Source organism: Battus philenor, unplaced genomic scaffold (assembly GCF_028537555.1).
Source record: "Battus philenor isolate CCGP_79_NKW_IND1 unplaced genomic scaffold, ilBatPhil1.0.hap1 SCAF_6, whole genome shotgun sequence".
In the NCBI taxonomy this organism is placed as follows: Eukaryota; Metazoa; Arthropoda; class Insecta; order Lepidoptera; family Papilionidae; genus Battus; species Battus philenor.
Genome location: NW_027181726.1, coordinates 5,523,615 through 5,549,796, shown reverse-complemented (window position 1 = coordinate 5,549,796; position 26,182 = coordinate 5,523,615). Strand labels below are relative to the sequence as shown.

Genomic DNA, 26,182 nt, shown 5'->3' with positions numbered 1-26,182 from the left:
ATAATATAAACACGAATAAAACTAATTTACCACAGCGTTTCATTGTTAAACCTTTCCGCGTCTGATTCTAAACGATATTAATTTTCTGGAAGTTTCATTGTATTTATAAATGAAACTCAGCGAAATATTATATTTCACTTGCTTGCAATTTGAAAGTTGATTTGAAATTTGAATATACTCCATACTAAAATAATGTACGTTTAACACTATTACATTTATGCTCAATGTACATATGTTTTATGTATGAATTTGTTCTTATGCCGATCCATATTGATCCAAAACTAACGATAAAAATTTAACGATAATATCTGACATCTCTTTATTATAACCTGCCACCAAAAAAGTGAGCAAACTCCTGGCAGAGATTCTTATTTGTTCCGGTTTATGTTGCCATAATTAGTGAAATTGTAGGGCCTAGGAGCGGTACTTTAAATACTACCATAAATAGCCACATTGCAAGATAAATCCAGTTGCATTTTTTAAACTTTTAGGTAGAGGTCGACTCAAACTTAAATATAAAGGAGTAAAACGACTCTCAACCTGCTTTGGTACTTTAAAATCTTTTAGGTTTTATCGTATTCAATTTCACAACAACACCAAAGGTCTCCATTTTATATTAATTGTAAAAGTAATTGTCATGACTTTTTGCTAGAACGTAACACAAGAAAACCATTGATTGGCATTTTACTACCAGAGTTGATTACAAAAACATGAAATAATTTAAAATCAAGGCAAAAGCAAGTGGTAATAAGCTAGTAAAGCCATAGTTTCAAGTTGAAGTTTGCCAGTCCAAACTAATGTGAAATCATATTATTAATATAGTATACAAATACAATTACAATAAATAGTAAAAAAATACAATTACAAAAACCAACTGTGTTTTTAAACGTTTATTGTGTTGTGATGGCTTCCTTATTTATAAAATAAGCATAGATAGATCCTGTACCTTATAACAAACTGTTAATTTTCAAATAAATACTTTCTTTTCCGTTTTCTTTTCATTAAGACCTATTTCATCTTTTCTTTTAAGCATTAGCAAGTTCTTTATTTTAGTGATATCGTTATGGTTATAATGTTTTATATCCCGCTTTTTATGGTACTTGTATCCATCGGGGGGTCCATATGAGTGTGCAGTATATGACGATGGCCCTTTAGCTAATGTACCCGACACTACTGAAGGCGAACAACTCAATAATAAAGGAATGGCACAGCCTCCAACGTTGGCATTAGGAAATAAGCCCACAGCACCTGAACTACTGCTTGCAGTTAATGGAACGTTGGGTTGGTCTTGATTGTAGCTTGATACTCTCAATGCGCGCCTATCGTACCAGGGTTGAACATAGTCCATCGCCGATTTCTGCATCATTTGCCTCATATCCAGGTGGTTACTTGCCTGTACTATATTGTCCATATCATTTGTTCTCTCTTGGTACACGTTAGCGTGATTTGGAATACCTGATGAAAATCGATCGTCACGTAAATTATGAGAGCCGTGACTATAACGTCCATTTGCCCATTGATTGTCATAATGTCGTAAAGAATGTATTTCTCCACTTTTAGAATTAAAATTAGGAAGGGCTTTAAACGAAGGCTCATAATGGAAATGTTCGTCGTACGCTTTGCTCCACACATGTTCATGTTTAGACAACTCATTTTGCGCCCGATGCACATTCTCATTTTGCTGCACATCATTTTTCTCAATACTCAACATTACGGAATCGCTTGATTGTTTATTTTTTATCGTATTACCAACTGCATGAATTTCAGATCGCATCATTCCTTGATCTGTATTTCCTGTGCTATGTGTATGTGGCATTGAAATATCGGTTTCCCTTGTTCGCGACCAAAGTGCATTGATATGTCCGTTCAATTGTTGATCTAAACCGTCATCCATTTTTTCTAAATTATTCACTTCTTTTGATATAATTCTCATATTTTCAGAATGTCCATTCAACATTGTTTGTTTAGCTTCATTTTTAATAACATCCTGGTCTGGTCTCATGTGGTGCAAATCGTTCTTGAAATCTGCATCAAATCGAGAAATTTCGTGTAATGGTGTAGTTAAACTTGCACTATTTGCTTCCTCCGATTTCTTTAATATATCTCCAGTCACATGATTAGAACTTCCTTTTGCGAAAGAAGAAAGTAGCTCTGTGTCAATTCTATCTTCATCAGCCTTCTTGCCCAATTGACTACGGTCTTGATTTGTTGGTAAATTCTCATTACCAAATTTGTTTAGTAAAATATTGTTCGGGCTGTCGAAATCCTTAATTTCTGTCTCTAATCCATTAAACACATTCTCGGATTTTCTAGTTTTGTCTATGTTATTAAGTAATGATTTACTCTCATCGTCCTCGAAGTTGGATGTTCCATCATTGAGTTCCGACAATTTAAAATCAGGAACATTTTCTGCATTTTTCATATCACTAAGGACAGGTCTCATTTCTCCTTGCTCTTGTAACATATGTTTCGCTATTCCATTAGAAGCTTCTGTAATGAAACCAATATCATCAATTTCTTGAAAACCTTTTAAGTCCTGGTTTTTTTGAAAAACATTAGCCTCAGTTGCCGTTAATAAATTGTCAGATTTTGAAATTAATGTTTGTTCTGTTGATTGGTGAAATGCAGGCAATCCTGATTCAACTTTTAAATTATCACTATGTAAGTTTGAATTCCTATTGATATCCTGTGTGATTGTCATTTCTGCATCTTCTTTAACATTTTCTAATAGCGAGTCCTCTTTTTCGATTCCATCGTTAAGTGCAGCTTCAAAATCATTATGATTATTAATTCGTGAACTATCCGATTTTTCAGTACCAGCACTCTCTGTAGCAATATTTTGAGGACTTATTAATACTTCATGAGGTAAACCTTTTGTTGTGTCCTTATCATTATTAAGCTCCAAATTAAATCTGTCTGCAATGTTTATACCCGTATCAACATTTTTCTGTATTTTATAAATAGTATCCTTCCATTGATCCATTCTGCTTTGTGCTAGAATAGTCGTATTTTGTTTTTCATGATTTAATATCGCTATTAAATCACGTACATTTTTATTATATTCGTCTAAACATGAGGTGATCACCTCCATGTCATCGTTTAACTGTTTGCCGTTGCATTTTCTTACGTTTGTTATAGGATGTGCATTAGTTTGATTTAAAGTTTTATTATTTAATGTTACCGAATGTAAATTCATTTGTAAATTTTCCATATTCTTAACCATGTTATCTAAGACGGAATGGAAAACATCAAACTCATTCTGTAGCTGTGCTGCCGTATGATCATGAGTTGAAGAGTTACTGTCTTCTAACTTGTCTGTGTTAGAATTATTCTTCATGTTTAAATATCTTTCTATATGTCCTAAGGCTTCATTTGCTTTATTTATTTTATCTTCTATTTCTTCTTTAGTCGTGTGATCGCTTCTTCTTACGAAAATAGTTTCCTGAGAGTTGGACTCAGTTTCATCTTCACAGAACTTAAATTGAACCGGTTTCTTACACTTTCCTTTCGAATCTGCCAACAGTTTTTTCTCGTCCAAATTGCGATAAACTCGATATGCAATCCCTTTTTTCATGTCTATAGGTGTCTTAAGATCAAGAAGGCTCCTTTCCTCTAAAGAAATACCTCCTGGTACTCCATTTGAATTGGTAGATAACTTTTCTTCAGCGTGACCATCGATAGTTTCACCGAGCGAAGTAAGATCTGCATAATTCTCTTTTGCTTCTAATCTATCTTCTTGGTTTTGAGATAATGCTGGTTTTGAGTAACCAGATGATAACAAAGATAAAACTATAAGTAGTGTCTTCATTATCTTACTGTTTATTATTGATATTGAAAGTAAGCAAACTCTCTATTTATATTGCAGAATATTACTAAAGCGAGGGCGAATATCAATGAAAACAAACAAAACGTGCTTATTTTTACTTACCTTGCAATTCGTGTTTAAACCTTCCGCATCGCAAAAATGTTACACGAATTCAAATTCTTTCATGTTTCTAACAAATCATTTTAATACACTAGTTTTAATCCCTGATTCGTCTGCTTTATCTAATATATAAAATTTCTATGTCACAATGTTAGTTAACGTATTCCTCCGAAACGGCTTGACCGATTTTTACTTAATTTTATATGCGTATTCAGTAGGTCTGAGAATCGGCTACTATCTATTTTCCATACCCCTAAGTGATAAGGGTTATTCATTTTTTGACGAATTTTTTTTTTATGATACAGCATACAAAAATACACACAACTCTCAATTTTCACCCCTCTACGATCAACCCTTATTTTTTATTTGTTTGTTAAATTTTTTTTCTCCCAGAAAAGGCGCTTAACACTGTTTAGCAATTGAGTTTAGTTATTGAGTTTGGAGTACACAGAATAGATGGCCGCTTAAATTTTTAGAGTCTGGAATGGCAAGCCTGGGACTAGCAACCACAGCATAGGACACAAGGCAGAGATACGACCTTGTTAAAATAGTCGAATAACGAGTATTCAGCCCTGTATACTGCTAAAGGAGAGGCTTATTAGACATAAGCAATCATATCTATTGCTAGAGCAGTAGACATGATAATGGTGATGATTGAGATTAAGACATATTTGATTTTGATTAACAACAAGGTTTTGACAGCCAAGAATGACCTATAATTTTGCCATAATCTGTATTAATAACATTTGCCCGAATTTTACACATTAAATAATTAATTTTAATGGAAAAATTTATGTATTGACCAGTAAGACATCGTATGTCATAGAAGCGACCCTCGGTGTTACAAAACATCAGTAATAAAGTAAACCACGATATATTCCATTAAAAATTAGTTTCTTACCCCGTATGTGTGTCGGGAATAAAAAAAATCTCAATTTTTTCATTTTTTTCTGAAAACTGAGTCATAAATTCACCCTTTTATAGCTTTTACACAAATTTTCAATCATTCTGTGTACAGAAATTATATACTTCTGTATTACAGAACATAAGAAGATTCAAAGTCATTCAGATTCAAAGTTTCAAATCACTTTGAAATAAGTTAGATTTTATAAGACGGCGATAGGCCAATACTTCTGGCATTATAAAGTAAAGAATAGATAGCAATAATTTTGAATTTTGAAAAAGCTTTTTCTTAATACATTATCATTGCGTATTTATTGATCCGGAAACCATTGATTTTTGGATATAGTGTACCATACATTAATTTATATAATATGATGTTAATTGATGAGCTATAAATTCACTCTATTAAAGGTTTAACCCCTATTTCCACTCATCCTTTATAATTGTTATATATTAATTGTCATAAACTATAACACCTTTTAACTACAATTATTAAAACTCAAAATAAAAAACAAGGGTCAATTTTATTCGGACAAAGACGTAAGTAAAAGACAATACGTTAAGCCCACTCCTCTGACCAGCCAGTAATGTGTCTGAAGGATCACAGTTGAAAATCAGTGTTTCACACAATCCGTGAATCTGGGCTCGGAAATGTAACGTCCTATTTCTATCTACCGCGACACATCTGTTATACTTGTAGAAATAATTATTGTAGCTTTTTCGGCTTTGGTTTTTTATCTTTTTATGGATGTGTATTTAATATGTCTATGGTTGTAGTATGAGATTAATATTTATATGTCATTCCATCTATCCAAAAATAAAGAACTAAATTTAAAAGAGGCAATTCAATGTGATCTTTGATGTTTATATTAAAAAGTTCATCATTATCATATCAGGCGATAGGCGCCTATTGAGAGATATGGGCCTCCCTCATAGATCGCTATGATCACCAGTCTTTGCTACCCGCATCCAGCGACTTCTCGCGACCTTAAGTATGTCATAGGTACATCTATTGAGGGACCTAACGGCCGTCATTTGCACGAGTGATGTACCCCGCCCACTTCAAACGACCAAATCTTCAAGCTTCGTCGGGGACCTTGACATGGATCTTCTAATTCAAACGCACAATGAAGCTCCAAGCATAGCTCATTCTATTGCTCTCTGGATGATCTTAAACCTTCATCCGAGGCCATCGTTAACGACCACGTCTCAGGTATCACCGGCAACACACACTGGTCGAAGATCTTTGTCTTCCGATATTACGGTATTAAAAAGTTACAGATATCAAATAAATTTTAGAAGTAAATTTTTTAAATGTTATACAAAATGCTTACTAAACATTATTAACTAAATCCTTTTATATAATTATAACCAGTAAGTAATACAAAGAAGATTATTATCGAAAATGGCACGTACGTCATTAAGAGAACACGTACGTTGTTATAAACAGATTTCTTTGAAACGAAACAAAAATGTGTGTTAGGCATATCCGATGACGACAATATATCACGAACGGCTTGATTTGTCATTTGCAAAATATTTAGCATTTATGGCTATATTCGATTGCTGTTGAACAGTATTAGCCGTTTTGGCTTTTACAGCTTCTTCGGCTCGGTGCTAGTAAACTAAAAAAAATGTACGTATTGTATTGGCTAATTGTTCTACTCGGTTTTTTTTTGGAGAAAAGTCCTTTTCTCCGAAGACATTGTAAATGAATAGATATAGCAGAATAATAGTAGTTGTTGTAGAAACGGTCCTCTAATATTACCGTAGCTTGAAGTATTGCTCGTCAAAATGGCCGTAGGCGGGGCATATCGCTCGTGCAACCAGCGATCGTTGGGGTCGAAAGTTCTCGAGCCAGTATACACGACCAAACTAGGAAAGCTAGGAAAACCGATAACAATGTAAAGGTCGCGGGAAATAGCGATTTCCATCCAGCAGCATGCGGGCTACGCAATACAGGTGGCGGTGGCAATTTTTAGGAAAGCCAATGCCTCTGAGGAATCGTCCATCGGCTATGATGATGAACATAAACAAATTTCTGTCTGTGTAAATTTAAAATTAGATATATTAATAGAGACACAGTACGCATGCCAAGCCCGTTTATCATCCCTTCCTACTCGAAAATACCTTTCATCCGTGTACTAGGCTAGTATCAAACATTCCGAATCTGTCCAATGTATCCCAATTGATATTAAACTCTATTCACTTCAGATGAGGTCGAAATTAAAATGAAGCAATTTGAATGATGACCGGGAAGCTGTTTTTCAATATCATGAACTATTTGCTCCTGGATCTTCGTCCATTGTTATAAATTAGTGGTAAATCTTGGTGGAATCTTGCCGCGTTAATATTTCTATCCCTATAAACCGTAAAATATACAATAACACATAACGTATAGTGTTATCTTACGTCATATTAACAGATGTCATAACGTTATTATTACAGAAGTTCAGTTCTGTTTTAATCATAATACTCCAATTTAATGAAACAAAAATAATCACATAACGAAGTGAAAACCCAAATAAAGTAGTATTAATTAAATATTATAAAAGTATCAATGGCCAGAATAAGTAATCCCATTCGTTTCGTGGGCGGCCTCTCGCCCCCGCCTTCGCGAACAGCTAGGCCGATCCGAGGTAGGATCCGTATCCTTCCTTAGATTACTGGTTGGCCTTGCTGCAATCGAAAGCGGCATGTAGAACTGCTGCCTTCGTGTAACTGAAATACATCTGTTCTGTAGTAAGTTTGTCACGAACCTTCTGTAAACTCAGTTCCGAAGACGATATAAAAGCCCCCCGAGCTAACAGCAGAAACATTAACATGAACATTACAATAGACTTAATGTAAATGTGATGTTATTAAAAAGAAATTGTATAAATAAATTACTCATAATTAAAAATTATCGAAGAGCTGTTGGAATATGCAGCAGTCGTTTGTTTTAAAATCTTATTATATTTATATGGACATATTAACTAATAATTTGACCGCGCTGTTTATATTTTGACCCTTTTTGGCGGCCTCTCGTACCACCTATCACATTGAGGACAGAGACTTTTTTATTTTAAATATATGTTTCAGTTTGTGTTTTTGTTATCACTCTCCTCTTCCTTTCTTCACAATCTCTACTATACTTCTTCTTCCATTCTTCACATTTTCTTTCATTCTCTCACAGTACAGTTTTAATTTTGATTTTAATTTCAGGACTCTTACACTTTTGTTATATTTATTATAAATTTTTGTTATTTTGTAAACAATTTGTAATCTTGTACTTATTCCTACGCGACCTACATTGCATTTGTACTTATCACCCCTCCTTTATAATTTTTCGGCATTACCTCAAAAAGATATGGAGCCACTCACCCCTAACTGCGCTGTTACTAGAGGGCGCTGTGGCTACAAAATTGTATTTTTTCGTACCACATATCATTTGGAGTTATCTCGGGTTGGAGGAGGAGGGCGCAGGCTTTACCTATAACCTCATTTAAGGTACCGCGAACACAAAGGCTTCCTGGGGTCTACTCCGGTCATCCTAAAATTCCACCGAATTAGGGAATGTTTATCGGGCCCGCTTTGTAAGGTTTATATCCTTTAAATTGTCACAGTTCACTAACTGTTATGGGTTTTCTATCCATTTCCTCAAGAGGAAACTGGCATGGTTTTAGCCATCAGCAATTGCAGATTAACCGTGGCAAATGAGATCATTGTACGGCGTTTCTTATCGTCACTCAGAAAACTGGTAAAATATACATCCTCCTATATATTCTGTACTGAGATGATAATAAATGAATAAGAAATTAAATCGAGGCTATTTTGATTGACTACAAGTTCATCGAATAAAGTACAATATATTCGCTAAAAGTCTTTTTATCTCATTGTCAGACCGCACCGATTAATTTTCCGTTTTATTTATGAGATGCATGAATTTTTTAGCAATGTTTTACATTTTTCACCATAACAATAGTCTTAATCAAACCCATTAGTAGAATAACTAAAATTTCTCTACAAGATCGAATTAAGGATGAGGAGATCAATAGAGTGCGTAACCTCGGGGATAAGCAAGTTGAACTAGCGGAGAGTAGGCCACATAATGCGCAGAATATATAGCCGCTGAGGTTTTAAGGTTCTGGAGTGGAGACACCAGGTTGGCAAGCGCAGCGTAGCACATCCCCCCAAATGATGAACAAACAAACTTGGTAAGATCGACTGAACGGTAATGAGGATTGTTGTAGTTGTAGCCATATGAAGGGCGCATATACTGCTGGACGGGTACTAAGTTGACTGGTGGTGGTGCGAAGGACTGCACTAAAGATGATGAAGCGGCCGCGGCACATGGACTCACAAAAAACTTGCCATAATGTGAACGTTTATCGCGAAGATCATCTTCATTTTCCAGTATCCGCAGTTCGGGGATCTTATGGGAAGAATGCTAGATGCGGGCCGCATCCAACCGCTTCTCACGGAAATCTATCGGAAGAGACATATGTCCAGCAGCGAGCGTCCTAGGATTGAAATAATGATGATATTCATTACATATTATAAATAAGTGATGCCGGTGCACATAACTCGCCAAAAATTTAATTTTAAGAAAAAACAAAACACAATTTAATAAAACTTTTTTTATTATAACTGTATTACAAAAATAATCTCGCAACATAAAAATTAATTATTTATTAACTAATCACTTAATAATGTTTTACTGGGGTTTTACATCAACATTGCTGGGTTTCTGAGGCGAAGGTGAATGTTCAGGATGTGTTTGCACTGAGTCCTGCGGTTCCAGCGACTGCAAATCAATATCTCTATAGACGTCAGGTACATTATACCCAGAGTAATATTGAGTTTGAGGTTGCGCCATATGACCTTGTACTATCGATGGTGAGCAGGTAAAGAGAAAGGGTACATTTACAGCTCCTGGATTAGTGTACGGAAATACACCGATGGACTGCATGGGCTGCGAAGGTATTTGAGAATTTAAAGCAGATATTCGTGGTTCAGTTGGGTAGAAAGGCGAAATCATATCCATTCCTGCAGGTACGTTCTCCGATGCAAAATGATTCATATCAGAGTAACTTAAGAGTTCGTTTTCGTTTTGATCCACTGAACGGTAATGAGGATTGTTGTAGTTGTAGCCATATGAAGGGCGCATATACTGCTGGACGGGTACTAAGTTGACTGGTGGTGGTGCGAAGGACTGCACTAAAGATGATGAAGCGGCCGCGGCACATGGACTCACAAAAAGCTTGCCATAATGTGAACGTTTATCGCGAAGATCATCTTCATTTTCCAGTATCCGCAGTTCGGGGTTCTCTAAATTTTCATCAATCGGTGCTGAGCTTGCCGTATAGATTATTACACAAAATATACACACGAATTTCATTATTGCGTTATACTCCAAATGCTTCTTCAACAAACACTGTGTTAATGTTTATATATCCGTTGATGCAAGTGATTTTTGACGAGCGTCGTTAAATTGCAACTTAATGCTTGTATGGCACAACGAAAGTTATTTCTGCTTACGTTACGTTTTCATACATAAACATCCTAATTACTTCTTCAATACGACGAACAAATATTTATTTGGTTAGTAACTACCAATGATCTTACTCGTATATTTTCGCTGTTATACATAAAGTATGAAAAGCTAATTGGCCCATAATAATAACAATACTTAGTTTTTATTATTGCCTATTGAAAACATTAATTTGTTTCGAAGATATGGTGTTTAAATAAGAAGTATTTATTAGTAAAATAAACACTTAATAGAAGTCAAATAGAAAATTGGAAACTTTTCTATAATATTCAATATTACCTGAGTTATTAAATAAATCTTGAAGATATATATAATAATTAATATATATATATAGATAATAATTAAAAATCAAATTTAATTTATCAGTAAATTTGCAATAATTTACATCATACATATTTAATGCTATATACAAACCTATGGATGCATAATTCAAAACGTGACATGCTTTCAAGATCGTGAATTCTGTAATAACGCTTACACATAAAAGAAAATACACGCTTCGTCATCGTTGTTCTAATTAAAATAATACGCTTTCGAATGCAGCTAATGTTCTAATGAACTGTTTGTTATAATGTACATGTGTACTTCTCACAGTAGCAATTTTTATTATATTGCCATTACAAGAGAAATCATTATCACTCCCTTATTTTGCAGAGATTAATGCCCACTCAGGGATTGAATAAAACGAGACGGTAAATGAATTGTTTGATAAGTAACTATAAAACTAAAAATAAAATTAATTTAAGAAAATTATCGGTCAAATCAAGTAATAAGTTGATGTGGCTGTGGGCAAGACAGAGCGTGCAAATCATATAGCCGCCGGAAACTTAAGCTTCTGGTGTGAGGACTACGGGCCGGCAAACGCAGTGCAGGACATCTCACAAAGGACAGGCGACCTTGATGAGATCGTTGGAAAACACTGGATGCAGGCCACTTCCAACCTGTTTTATTATGTCTATGGAAGAGACACCTGTTCAGCAGCATACGTCTTACATTTGAAACGATAATAGTGAAGTATCTGATTCCATTAGGGACCAAATTCGATTGGAGCATGCTGCAGCTATAATCGTTAAGTATTCTTCTCGGAATCAACCGCCGCCTGTCCAGCAGTGAGAAAGCTAGATATGGACACAGTTCTCACTTATGTGCTCACAAGACACTGTAGTATATGTATACGTATAAATTTACGGAATATCAATATTGAATTAAAAATACTGCTTTTAAAAATCATTAAAGCAGGGAATAGAAATAGCGAAAGGGACTATACAGACACTTTAATGAAAAATAGAGAAAAACCTGTAGGTATCGCTAGTCTTTAATAGGCCATCGTCATCGTAAAAGATAGCTGATGATCTGGCGAAGCTGTTTATTTCGGTTCTCAGCTATTAATTTGAAATTATACGGGAGGTAGATGACATGATTAATGAAGGGTACCATAAATTTTCCCTGATTTAATTATTTTATATTCATTTTTGGTACGATTTTTTTTTTATTTTTGAAAGTACTCTTTTCCCATCTTTTTTACTGAACAGGGATAAACACCCTCCTACTTTAACCTTCCCTCTCTCATCTTTCACAATTTCTCTCTTTATTCTCTCTTTCATCATTCATACATTATATACATTCAACATACAGCATTCACCCACATTACATTTACGTATCGTCTCTCATCCCTCTTCACACTTCCTGTTATACGGTTTTCTTATGCCTAATTACGTCCCCTGTTTATTTGGAATGGTTGGAAGCAGAGTCAATTTAATCACATAAAAGACGTACAAATATAAAAGTTTAATTTGCCTAAATCCTACGAAGCGCCCGTGGGCCCTACGCATAAAGTTTGTTCCATATTAATATTACGCATGCCAGAAGAGTATTATTACTGTTTTTTTTTTAAATCAGTCAATGGAACAAAATTATTTATTTTTCAATAAATTAATGAACCACTTACTTGGACATTGGCTGACTAAAATACACTTCTTGCTGTATTCATCCCGAACGTATCCCGCTGAGCACCGACAACCAACACGGCACTCCCATGTCAAAGGACAAAGAGTACCTTGAAGAGCTAAAAGTTGCAAATTAACACAAGTGGCTGGACATTTCCAGCCGCACAGAGAGAATTCCTCGTTTTCAAGCAAACATGAAGAAGTTTTATAATTCGACGTAAATTTTACAAAATATGAAACGCATAATAAAAATATTACACCCATATTCAAGAAAACCGGTAATGCAATAAAAGTTTCGCTTTTATTTCGTTCTATATCACTTACGAAACAAATATTCTATAAAAACTTAATATCTGAAATATTATAATTTACAAAACCAAAATTTAACTAAATCGAATTTTTGTCACTTTTTTAGGGACAAAAATCCAATAGAAAACATAAATCATTACAAAGTGATTACTCTATTTTTTTATTTAATGTATTAGTAATAAACAATTATTTACAAAAATAAGTTTTCTATTTGGTATACTGCGTCTCGTAGTTAATAATAATGTGATTATATTTTTATTGTATTTTTTCAGAGCCGATATTTTTTAAATGAATACACTTTCCTTGGTTTTGGTCAACATTAAGTGTGATAGCGAGAAAAGATCAGTTGTTTTACTGCTCCTCCTTATTTATTTACTTAATCTATTTAAACAATTTTATACATTATATGTATAACGGCAAATTTAATGTCGAAGGCTTTTTCACCAGTTAACCGTTTGGATGGCGCACAGATAAATTAATAAATGTAGCTGAAACAAGTTAATATCATAAAATACAAAAATTAAATAAAAAAGTAAAATCAAAATGAGAAAGAAAATAATCACTTAAATCATATAAATATACCATTACATATATATTTAAATATATACATATAATACTTATATAAATATAATAAATAATAAAATCCAACTATCGTGATAAATCCTTCAGCTTGTCAACCAACAGCGCTATTATTGAAGTTGAAAGAAAAGCTTTCTGTAAGAACCTTTTTCGTGCCTTACGAAAATATGTAAATGACCAATAGAAATTTTAAATAAGTCGTATTTGTCAAAATCAAGTCCGGTTTCTTGTTTTGCACCTAGCAACACAATTAACCATGGATTTTTATTTACATGAACTAAATATAATTATACAGTAACATAAGTCATCACTCCGAAATATGCTACACTCATTTGTTTTCCATATTGGGATGCGACAAACCAATGCCTTCTTTTACTACAAATATGGACGGATAGTAAACAATAATAAATTTTAATATTTAGTAATCTGGATTTTGAAAACGCATTTTCTAGTTATATCATCAATACTTGTATTATTTGCCATTACTTTAATTGACAGCAAATAAGCCATACATTCATCTCTTTAAAGCTCTTACACATATAATCAAACACCCTGTATGTTTAGACGTTATGAGGCATGTATGGGGCAGTGATTTATCAAGATTATCACAAAGACAAGGCTTATCACGCAACGTGTAGATAGATCAAATTCTCTACGTGACTCAAATTAATAAAAACAGATCTCTTGAAACATGATTAGAAGTTCATAGCTTATCTTATTCTTTTATAGTATAAATTGTAATTCATGTTTTTGACCATACCACTTTAATATTCAAGGCATTGCGCGCAAGTTAGAAAGGTGCTAGGCAAGTAGAACGTACATTTTAAAACTGCAGCATTCATAATGAAGGTATTAGCTGCGATTATACTTGCGTTTTACTTATCGGTAATTAAAGCTGCAAATTTTGATTTACATAACCAACTGACTCCAGTTCACGGACTATTCGTTCGGCCATCAGAAGACGGTGTAACTGGAGATTTGTACGTAGCAGCTTCAGAAGACAATGATGTTAATTCGCAATGGCTGGCTGAACATCCTATCAACTTTTTACCCTCCACTCAAACTCAAGCAGCTTCGGTACCTATTAAGTACACAAAGAGTTTGACTTCAACTATTTCGCCTAACGAAGAAACGATAACAACTCAAAAAAGAGCTGTTATTAAAAGTAATCCGATTAAATACGCTTATGCTTTACCCGTGCCTGGACCTGCAGACGCAAGCGCTTTTAACCCATACGCTTTTGGATTCTATGGAGCTAACATCCCCAAGTCTGAGAAGACAAAATGCCAATCGCAAGATCCGTTACCATACCCTTATCCATACTTTTATCCGCATATGATGACAGCACTAACGACCGCTATGAATAATCTCAGAGAAGATGAAGATGACACAAAATCTCGACAGCCGTTTCCACACCAATGGCCAGGTGCATACACGTATCCATACCAGTACATTATGCTAGATCCCACCACCTGGTCGCAATGTCGAACAACAACACCAGAAAAAGAAAACACCGAAGAAGAATAGACACAAATAAACAATTTATTTATTAACATATGTTAACACGTTCAAAATAATAATTTAAATAATTATAAATATTAATAATTAATTCCGTGAATCATTTTTAGATATGTAAAATAAAAGGTTATTAAATAAAACTACTCTTTTATTCAATTCCAATTTATATAAATATTATGTATTAATAAACTTTTTCAATTTCAAAATATGCAAAATGAGTGACTGCTTAAGCCGAGGTCTTTTTGAGAGAGCTCTTGAGCTAATAATTCAATGGAGCGTTTGCCTAAGCGATCTAAGAACTACGGTCTTTCAATCTGGTAAAACTGTAGTGTATAGCGGCCCAAATCGAGCTTCCCGAGGGAGCTCTCAAATTTCCTACCTTAACAAAGCTTTAGGCAAAGCGCCCTCTGCACCGTGCTTCCTCAAACCCGCAAAATATTCATGCCACTTAGGTAGTCAGTGTTGCCCTATTGGCATTTACAGAATCAGCGTTTGAGGAGGCGGGGTGCAGATGACGCTTAGCCTAAACCTCGTTTTAAAGATTACCTCAAGAGCTTTAACACGGACTGCTACATAGTCCTTTGATTATCAAATTGACTTGCTGCTGAGCTCATAGATGTCACTGATTACGTACATCAAAATTCTAAGTTTGAGGCTAAGCAACAGGATTAAATATAATAAATAAATATTCAAAATTTAAGAATAAAAAAGGTATTATTAATAAAAACTTTTAAAAAATGTATTGTTTCTTAAAAATAGATGACTGAAAAAGCACATTTGATATTTACTAGGGGTTAGAAAATTTTAAATAAAATCGATGTGGACAAAAAAACTTTCATCATGTAATCATGTAGCAATTAACTAAAAATGTGATTAAGTTATTAACAATTAGGAAAAAACGCTGTCAACATTATGTTACAATAGAGTGGACGAAGTTTTAAAAATAAAATATAGACATTTAAAACTGATAAACAATTATAAAAAATTTAAAGTCAATGAAAATATAAAAGTTTGACCCAATACTTTTTATATACGTTATAAAAATAAGTCTTCCAATTTGACCAATTAGGTTGGAAATATTATTTGATTGAAATATTATAAATTAATTATTAATATCAATTAGTATAACGTGTTTTTTTTTTTTACCTTCAATATTTTTCTTATGCTCAATTGTCAAAGTGACAGATTTTGTTTTCACTCTTTCGCAGTTTGTCAAATGTTGATCTGTCCATGCTGTTTTACTTTGCAATGAAAATATATTGTTATATTTGATATCAGGATATTATATTTACATTTCTTTTCTGGTACTCTCAATACTTAAGTTGAGTTTTATTACTCCTAGTTTATAATGGTTTCCAAGAAAAAGAAGAAGGTATGTATGGCACCTAACCAAACAACACGTGTATTTTATTTATCTTGGCGATGCTATAACCATTATTATTTTTGTTTTTAGTTTAAGGCAAATTAATAAAAATAATAATTCAATAACCGCAAACTAAAAATTCATTACAATGTCGATGTTAATATGATTTTAGTATTCAACTGGAGAAGGGGCGCAGTTTATGACAAGAAAAGCTGCACTTAAGAAGTTACAACTTACCCTTAAAGATTTCAGACGCATTTGTATACTTAAGGGTATATATCCCAGAGAGCCTCGAAACCGCAAGAGGGCTCAGAAAGGGGCTGGTGGGATTAAAACACTATACCACACAAAGGACATAAAGTTTTTGTTACATGAGCCAATAATATGGAAACTAAGGGACTTGAAGGTAACTTTATTTTATTACTTTTTCACTTATTCATGTTATTATCCACTTTGAATAAAATATAGTGATCACTTGTGTACATGCCTGCTTCAAAAGAATCTAGAAAAAAAGCTTTCTTTGTTACTACTACTATATTCCCATATCTTAATAAATATGAACATTAGACTTATACATTCATGAGATTCCACTGAGCTTCTTAAAATATCATCTGCCATAACATACATGAATAGGTGATGTTAAGCCGATTTTTATTTTAGTTCTTCCCTATTGATGGCGGTTACAGTTTTGTGGACCCCCTGCTTACAAATTATAAACCCTCTTTTTTGTCACTCCAACATAAAGCCCCTTTAAGTCTCCCATGGACTCCTGTGAATCTGCCTAGACCATTTTTGGAACTAAGGAGTAAGAGATAATCATTCTCAAGCTGTTTGATATTTATGTGAAATGATTGATTAAAAAGATTCAAAAATGACTTCACATAAATGTTATAGATTATAAGGTATTCAATACTATTGAAAAATTACTTTTGTATTTTTCCAGGTTTATCAGCAAAAGATTCGGCGAGCGCGAGCTTCCAAAGAATATGGTCAAATGAAAAAATATTTCAGAGATTATCCATCTATTAACATTGACCATATTGTTAAAGAAAGATATCCAACTTTTGTTGATGCCTTGAGGGACCTTGATGATTGTCTTACCCTATGCTTCCTGTTCAGTACTTTCCCTTCTCTGAAAAGGGTTCCTAGAACTCAGTCTTTGCTCTGTAGAAGATTGACTGTTGAGTTTATGCATGCTGTAATTGCAGCAAAAGCTTTACGTAAAGTATTTATATCAGTAAAGGGTTATTACTATCAAGCCGAATTGGATGGGCAAACTATAACATGGATTGTACCCCATCACTTCTCCTTCCAGGTAAATGATTGCAGTATTTATACATTATTTGCATATTTTTTTCAACTTAATTTATATTAGAGCATCTTGAAATGCAAATATTTAATAATTTGTTCAAAATATATTGCTTTTTTTTTAAATTAATATTCATTCAATTTCAGCCACAAAGTAAAGACGAAGTTGATTTTAAAATCATGTCCACCTTTGTCGAATTCTACACAATGATGCTTGGATTTGTGAACTTCAAACTATTTCATTCTCTAAATCTTGTCTATCCGCCTCAATTAACAGCTGGATTCTCTCCAGATACTGAAAAAGACCTTGTTGATGAACGGGCTTATGTTTCTGAAAGAATTGCAGCACTCAATATTTCTGTAGCAAAAGTTGCCGGGGCTAATGATGTTGAGGAATTACCTGAGATAGATTTATTCCAATCTGAAGATGGTGATCCACAGAAACTGGAAGAAGCCAAGCAAGAAGCCGAAAAGATTAAAAAATTGAAGACCATGTTCAAAGGTCTAAAATTCTTTATTAATAGAGAAGTACCACGAGAACCATTGGTTTTCATAATAAGATGCTTTGGAGGAGAAGTGTCATGGGACAAAGATCATTTTGTTGGTGCCACATTTGATGAAAGTGATGAATCTATAGCTTATCAGATTGTGGATAGACCTAGCATGGAAAAGCAATATCTTTCTCGGTATTATGTACAGCCGCAATGGGTTTTTGACAGTGTAAATGCAAGAACACTGCTACCAATTAACAAATATCTAATGGGAGCAGTTCTACCACCTCACTTGTCACCATTTGTTGATAAGATAAAGGATCAAGTATACATGCCTCCAGAAGAAAGAGCTTTGAAAGATCCTGACTTCAAACCACTAGGTAATTATTATTAATTTTTAAAATTAGATGATAATTAGGTCATCAACTGACTAATAATTAATTAACTCACTCACTGTCACTCACCGGTGATGGAATACTTTTATACTAAACAAATACTAAAAAAAAATTAATATTTATGACTACATACACATTTTTTGCACATTTCCGTAAAAATATCTCTGAAATTTGGGTATTGAAGTGACTGTTATAAACAAAGCTTCCTAACTGTGACACTAAGTTCTATATCAAGTAAAAACTACATTTATTTATTACTAGATGTCAGTCCAAACTTTGTACTGATTAAGAGTATTTGGCAGTCAAATACAAGAATTTGTAAAAATAAAATTAGTTTCAGTGATCACTTTATTTATTGAATCAATAAAATAAATTCTACTAATAGATAATAATTATTTATATTTTTTCTATTACATTTTTATATTGCAAGATGGAAAATCATATGATTATATTCTTTCTGGAATAATTTGTGGTACAATATTTTTATTAGAATACATACTAATACTATGTGTCATTGCTAGGGTTTTTAATTTAAGTACTCTGTAGTCCATAAAGGTAAAGTCGAAAGTTATTTTTACTTTTTATTGGATATTCATAGCAATTTAAAACACTCACACACAAAATGGGGTTTAACTGACTTGATTTAGAAATTCTGGAGTTAAAGCTCGGCAACACATTTTGTGATTAAATTTTATTTATATAAATGTTGTCTTGTAATTGTACCCTTTACTTAATGATGAACATTCTGTAATTTTTTTATAAATTATAAATTGTAGGTGATGAAGACCCATCAGGCAGTGATATTGAAGAGGCAAGTGATGAAGATGCAGAGGAAAAAAGCGAGGACGAAAAATCTGAAGAAGATGGAGAAACTGCTTTGACTCGGCAATATCAACAAGAAGTAGCAGAACAGTCTTCTTCAGAAGATGATGATGAAGAGGATAACCAGGATGCTGACAAAAAGAAATTAGCTAAAGAAAAGGTACAAGTCCATTACATATTTATTTGGTATAAAGCATTTAGTCACAAAAATAAACTGATTGCCAGTATTCAGATAATTTGTCTAATTATTCCTTTTTAAAATTGTCAAGAGATTTAGTCTTTTCTTGAATATAGTATCACATTTCATCTTTTAGTTACTTGTAGCATGCTTCAACCACTGTTAAATATGGATGAACATACATCAGAGTTATGAGAAAATTTAATAATGAAAGGAATACAAATCAATTAAATTTTCGTTTTCACTTATCATAGACTTGTTACTTGCTATAGTCCGATTGGGACGCGCGGTATAGCACGGTCGGGCTATGGCAAGCAGGCTCTTTGAGATAACCCATTAAAAAAACATTGATTCTAAACTTTCAACCCTCTAAACTATTACTCTTAGATACCTTCCAGCCCATATTTTTCATACAAAACTCTACTACAACCTTAGTTTGAGTATTACTATACTGCTATATGAGTATATTACAGTTGTTCTATAAGTACACTTTTTATAGGTTAAAAAATTTCGAATATCTATTCATAAAAAACACTGTTGTACTAAATATGCTGGTTAAATTAGATTTTGTTACAGTACTTTAAAACCTTCTCTTACTTGATTTACAGAAAAAGGCAATGGGAGTTTCAAAAGGTGTACCACACAAAGAACATCCTTATCAAAAAGAAATAGAAGACAAACAAGCGTTTAGACTAAGGGAGAAACTTGTACGTAAAAAACACAGAAATCTATACAAAAGCATGAAGGCAGGACAAGAGAAAAGGAAAAAGGAAATATGGTTGCTAAGAAAGAAACGACGTCTCCACGACGAGAAAGTCAAGGAAGAGAAGAAAGCGGAGAAACGTAAACAGAAAATGCAAGCATTAGAAACAGCTGCTTAATGAATAAATGGTTGAATGAAATAAACATTTGTTTCTATCTAAAAACAAGTTTTTATTATACAATTATGCTATTAACAATTAACTCATTTAAATAACTTAAACTTAAAATGATACTAAAATGTATGTAATTTAATAAACTTAATTAAGGGTCCAGCAAATTTAATATTGAATTATCGTGACTGGATCTAAACTCTTATTCCGAAATGGTCTAGGTGACCCCACAGTGGTCCATGAGAGACTGAACAGGGTTTACATTAGAGTGAAAAAAAAATTCGGGTTCAAAATTCTTGACTTCATCTATCAGTGTGCCAAGATAAATTTTTGAAAAGCTTAAAAACTTACATATTCCATATTCAGCATTAATTTTGATTTTTTTTGTCGAGTTTTGAGAGCATGATCTAAAAAAATCTGATTTGGAAAGTGGTCCGAGATCATAGAACATCTGATCTAAATCAGCGAGATAAGCGAGAATTTGTGTGAATAGTTTCAAGGATAAGAATAAGAGATTAGTTCGTTTTGTAAAGTATATTTAGCATACTTTGTACAAAATCAGTGGAAACAATTTGATTTAAATAAATTTTGCTATTAAATACACATAGACAAAAAAATTACCATCTGGTAAAGTTAACATTGGGGCTATGAACATTGCAGTTTTCTAAAATTTATATGTTAGAACATAATTTAAGTTGTTATATAATATATTTAATTATAACAACTTTTATTAAACATGTATGAGGAAGACATCAATCAGATTCAGCCTCACTATCATCCTCTGCATCACTATCCTCAAGCTCTGGCATTGGAAAACGCAATATTGCAGCTATACCAGTTAGTTGATCCAACTCTGAAACAGACATTATATTTTGTCATTCCGATTTCTTCTTTTCAACCGATAAAAGATAGCTATGGCGACCGGTCCTGCGTTGCCCGCATTCAGCGACTCCCCTCGACCTTAACTATGTCGCCAGTCAATGTATTCAATTTCAGCTACTTTTATATATAAAAGTCAAACCAATAACTATTAAGTGTTAAAATACAGCTTTTATATATTTATTGAAAATTTTTCTGTAAATTTTAAAAATGTACATACAATATTTTTTAGCAACTTCAATTCACAAGTATAATGCTTAAATTCACATAGAAATAATTTTAAAACAATTATGTGGTTAGAACTCCATTCATAATAACGAAATTGACGAAGTATCTAAAGCAAATGAACTTAGAACATTTATTCATCATGTATCATTATTTCAGTAATAGGACGTCCATTATTGGACATGGGAATCCTCCATGAATGTACCATAGTGTTTAATAAACCAATTCAATTAAATATATATAGATTGCGTTCCACATTTTGTTTAAAGCTTCATTTAAAGAATAAACATTAGTTTGGGTAGTAACTATTCAGTTACTTCTAAAGGGTTTATTACAATTCAACATCATGCAATGTTAAATAATTTAATTGTTAAATTAATAAATACTGATAATAAAATTGTAATTTACTTACGTTCACCAGAAACATGCATACTTGAAAATATTCTCACATCACAGCCATTTTCTCGGGCAGAATCAACAAGTGCTACATATTCTTTTCGCTTTAAAATATCTTGACACCTATGAACAAACTTAAAGCTTAGTTACAATTTTGATTAAATTATTAATCAATGAATACTTTAAAAAAATTAGTGAGGTTTTAACTTTGCAAGAATGCTTTATTGTATAATTAATGGGTGTTTTATGGGAGTAGCAATTCCAAAAGCAAAGAAGCATTATGAAACACCTAAATTCGCAGGAAATAACATTTCATCTAATTTTTAAAAATTGATTGATAGTTAACAGACAGATACACAAGATTGGTATTATTAAGCATTTTGTACATCTGGCGAATTGCTTTAACCTCTACCCTACACACATTAATAGTAAAAATATGCAATATTCTAAACAAAATATATTTTAGTTTATAATGAAAATATATTCACCTAAATAATTTATCAGAAATCATTAGTGTTTCAATAGCAAGTGCCTCATTAGCCTTTTCAACATGCTTCTTCCCATAAAATGCTTTGGATGGTTCCAACTGCAACATTGTGTAGAAACTCTCCAATAGTTTCACTTCACTGGCTGCTTTGGTATCAGATATCTTTGCTATCACAGACTGTTCTTGAAGAACTTCTGTAATGTAATTATTTTTGATAAATAAATTGTTACATGTCTCTATGATTTTAATGTTCATAAAAACTTTCTTACAAGGTCGGAAGGCAAAATTGCACCCTGAGATTATAAGTTGACCAATAAACATGATTATATAATGACTTAAAAATATCTACTATTATCACAAAGAGTGATTAGTAATGTGTAACAGCTTTAAAAGGGATAAATGTATAGTTTATGTCACCCTGTGATCAATCTGAAATATCACATTTATTAATATTTTCTATTGGAATATAACAGGCCAATTAATTCTGGCAGTACAATGTCTACATCTAATTTTAATATACATTAATTGTTACTAACTGAGAAATATGAAACTCTACAGATAAAATATAATTATAATTTACCTTTTAATGAATGTTTAAATCCTGATGATGCTTTAACCAACAAAAATTTTCCTTTATTGTCAATAAGTAATTTATTATCTGTCTTAATAGCTTGTTGCATCATGTAGTCAAAGTACTGATCTTTAACAAAACCAGGAGATGCAAGAATTACACACTTTACTACACTGAAATCAATATGCCGCAATATCCCTTGCATGACTGCATCATAAAATTTATTGAGGCCCTAAAATAACAATTTATTTTAGATTCAATAATAATTAACTGCAATAAATGTGTGTAGATTTAGAGAAATAAAATGCTATTCTATTAGGAACATAACTTTTTATTGTAGATTGTAGGTATAATTTTAAGCAAGTAAAAATTGCCCAGTATCAAATGCCACAGTACATAAAAAGTAAAGAAAAACATTGTGATCAAACCAGCAAGTCTTTTAAGCGAAAATCCAAATTATATGCAACAACTACCAAGCTGACATGGCCCTGCTGTTAAATGAGTGTCTTAGAGGAAGCTTTACCAGTCTGATGTGCAAAGAATCATCATTATTTTAGCCATAGTAAGTTAACTGCTATACACAGGCCTCTTCCATAGATTTCTTTTAGGGTCAATTGGAAGTGGCCTGAATGCGCTTTAAGATCAAGTTAGTGGTTTTGACCTCAAAACCTTAAGGCCTCAGCAGCCATTCAATCTGCAGGCTATATGGCCTCCCCATTGCCACTTTAACAATGTCAATTCCAATCCAGATGCCATCCAAAAGCAACATCAAACACTGTCCATAACATGCAACAATAAAGGACTCACCTTTTCATGTTGTTGAACAAACCCTTTTCTTTTTCTTGGTATTGTCACATCAATTTTAGACCTTACTAATGTCATGGATGGTGTGATAAGGCAAACATGAGCCAAACCTTCTTGCATAACAACAGCAGCAACATCAGCTGTTGCTACTGGATCACATGCTGTTTCAACTCTGTCTAGAGCAACTGAATCCCAAAGGATTTTTTGTAAAATAAACTTTCTGTTTTGTTCCAAATCTAATGTGTGATATGCACCCATCTAAAATTTTAAACAATAATATTACTACCTTTAAAATGGGAAATAATTATTGATAAAACACATAATTTTGTGCTTACTCAAGGTGCAAGTAAAAAATTCTTAACATTAAAATTCATAAATGAAAAGCAAATATTTCAAATTTGAAAAAGGAAATAACTGTTGAAATGAATTATATATTATTTAGTTGGTTAGGTATGTTATTGGGGCTACTTTCGCACCCAGCTTATGTAAAAGTGAAATTAGGATTTTGATTCATATGAAATTGAAAAGTAGGATTTCATTATTTTTGTTTACAATTAGATGACTTAGTGTAGTTGTGCTGCATATTTTAGTAATCAGTCTTAAAAATAAAAAAAATTAAAGACAGGTGTTTAAAAAATATCATCAAAAAAGATATAAAACATTTTTATGTTAATAAACAAACAACAAATACAAATAACATAAAGTGAGACATGTGTTTTTCACACATTCACATTAGTATAAGGTAGAACCAAACTTCAAGAATAAAGTAAAAATACAGTCTACAAAAAAGTAAGGTATAAAATTTATTAAACATTGTAAATGCAAATTTATTAAACATATTAACATAGCCTGTAGTGTAATGGAATCTGGGTTTTGGAGATATAGCACATACTGCTTACCCATACTGACTATTTAGCTGAATAATTACTTTTGAATCTACTATGGCTTTTAATCCAAAGGACTGCCACACATACATTAAGGATTTTTATGTTATTTAAATTGCAAGGCCCATCCTAGAGATCACAAGTAATATTTCTGGGTTTCTGAAATTTTTCTAGAAGCTTGGCTGGTTTAAATAAACATACATGAATATGAGCAGGGAAGAATTCACCCACTTCAAAAATAGTTTGTCCAAAAAAATTTAAATGCATTATAATTTATAGAAGGTTTAATGTTAGATTACTTTTCTGAAACTTAATGTAGTAGAAATCCTTTTGTAATCAGTCTCAGTAATTCCTAGTTCACTTGATCTGTCCCCTGGTGTGACCCTGGGGCTCACAAATTAAACCTTGGTCTAATATTTCCCAAATAAGCAGTAACTAGGAATTCCAAAAAGGTTAATACTTTTTTGAAACTCCTTGATAATTAAGGTTAATCTCAAAAGAACCAATAGGTTTATTACCTTTACATATTGATTTTCTACAATGTTACGTCCTTTCAAACGCAACACGCAAGCTTGAGTGTCGAAATCAATGCTTTCGACTCTAATAGTCAGAGTAGTCCTTACTCTATTACTGGTGGAAGATCCAGTTGATGATTCTGTTTGTACTTTACGCACTGTTGATGCAGTCACCGCATCTCCCTCTGCGATTAAATTGTAGGCGTGCCACATATCTTCAGATTCCTCCGGGATTAAACCAATACTCCTAAAATTATTTTAAAGAAAACCCATATGTTAGAATCATTTCTGTCTCTATATATAGTAAATTTCATAGAACGTACCCGCAACCATCCTTTTCGATGTTTTTATATGTAAGCTTCATTTTGTAAGTAATAACTTAAACACATTTAAAGCCCATAACAGTACTTTATATTCTATATTGTTCAAGATTCCCGACGAACCCAAGACATAGAAAAGATTTTTTAAAAGAATTTACGTGTTTTACCTTTGACATTGTCATTGTCAATTACTCAAAAGTCAAATTCCTTTACACAACAGAGTACGTAAACGAAATGCGGATATGACTTGTAATACATAGTCATCGGTAGCCTAATAAGATTTGACAGAATTTTGTCGGCCGACAAAAAATTAAAACATAATTCAGATGATATTTTATGAATAAATGTTCATCTTTTGTAACTTTAGTCTGTGTTGTGAATTTGAACATTTACTTAAAGAAGAGCAATTACATAATTAATATTTTATAAATAAACCTGACCTTTTTAAATATTTTCTGTAAAATACCTTACCAATTTTCATTAATGAGTTTTATTAATTTTTGACATTAATTAATAATATCATAATAAAAAATTTTACAATATTAATAAAATTTAAAAAATTGAATGCTAAGAATACACTAACACAATTTAAAAAATTATTTAGATCTTTTACTGCCTTTTCAGATCTTTAATATAATAACCGATAGTATTAAGAACAAACTAATAATAATAATATGGAAAAGTGACTATTTTAATATTTAGCCCACGTGATATTTCGTTTAGAAACATTGAAAGAAATTTTTTTATTAGGCATCATTATAAACTTGCGTTTAAAGTGATACTTAATTTTTTAGTTATCTCTCTAGCCTAAAAATATACTGAAATCTGAATTTAACAAACTAAACTCATAAAAGATTTTCTTAAATGACAATGATTTTTGTTTTTGAACGAAGAGTTGGGATCCTCTCTCTTCAAGAAAAGCCGTATACTAAAAAAATTTAAACATTCTGTGGTATAAT

At 32.6% G+C, this 26,182-nt stretch overlaps 4 protein-coding genes across 4 annotated transcripts; 2 read left to right on the top strand and 2 right to left on the bottom strand.

Annotated features, from left to right (window-relative positions):
• Positions 1–967: 967 nt before the first annotated feature.
• LOC137930284 (protein PFC0760c-like) lies at positions 968–3,808 on the bottom strand. Its single transcript, XM_068773508.1, has one exon. The coding sequence runs from the start codon at positions 3,806–3,808 to the stop codon at positions 968–970; it is 2,841 nt and encodes a 946-aa protein (XP_068629609.1).
• A 10,230-nt stretch (positions 3,809–14,038) lies between these two features.
• Positions 14,039–14,722, top strand: LOC137930326 (uncharacterized). Its single transcript, XM_068773560.1, has one exon. The coding sequence runs from the start codon at positions 14,039–14,041 to the stop codon at positions 14,720–14,722; it is 684 nt and encodes a 227-aa protein (XP_068629661.1).
• A 1,197-nt stretch (positions 14,723–15,919) lies between these two features.
• Positions 15,920–20,196, top strand: LOC137930193 (pescadillo homolog). Its single transcript, XM_068773360.1, has 6 exons — positions 15,920–16,085; positions 16,249–16,482; positions 17,020–17,391; positions 17,532–18,255; positions 19,047–19,252; positions 19,879–20,196. The coding sequence occupies exons 1-6, from the start codon at positions 16,062–16,064 to the stop codon at positions 20,149–20,151; spliced, it is 1,833 nt and encodes a 610-aa protein (XP_068629461.1). The 5' UTR covers positions 15,920–16,061; the 3' UTR covers positions 20,152–20,196.
• A 217-nt stretch (positions 20,197–20,413) lies between these two features.
• pelo (protein pelota) lies at positions 20,414–25,426 on the bottom strand. Its single transcript, XM_068773361.1, has 7 exons — positions 25,227–25,426; positions 24,907–25,150; positions 23,508–23,762; positions 22,710–22,932; positions 22,131–22,323; positions 21,659–21,765; positions 20,414–20,995 (listed from the first exon to the last, which is right to left on the bottom strand). The coding sequence occupies exons 1-7, from the start codon at positions 25,265–25,267 to the stop codon at positions 20,895–20,897; spliced, it is 1,164 nt and encodes a 387-aa protein (XP_068629462.1). The 5' UTR covers positions 25,268–25,426; the 3' UTR covers positions 20,414–20,894.
• Positions 25,427–26,182: the final 756 nt, after the last annotated feature.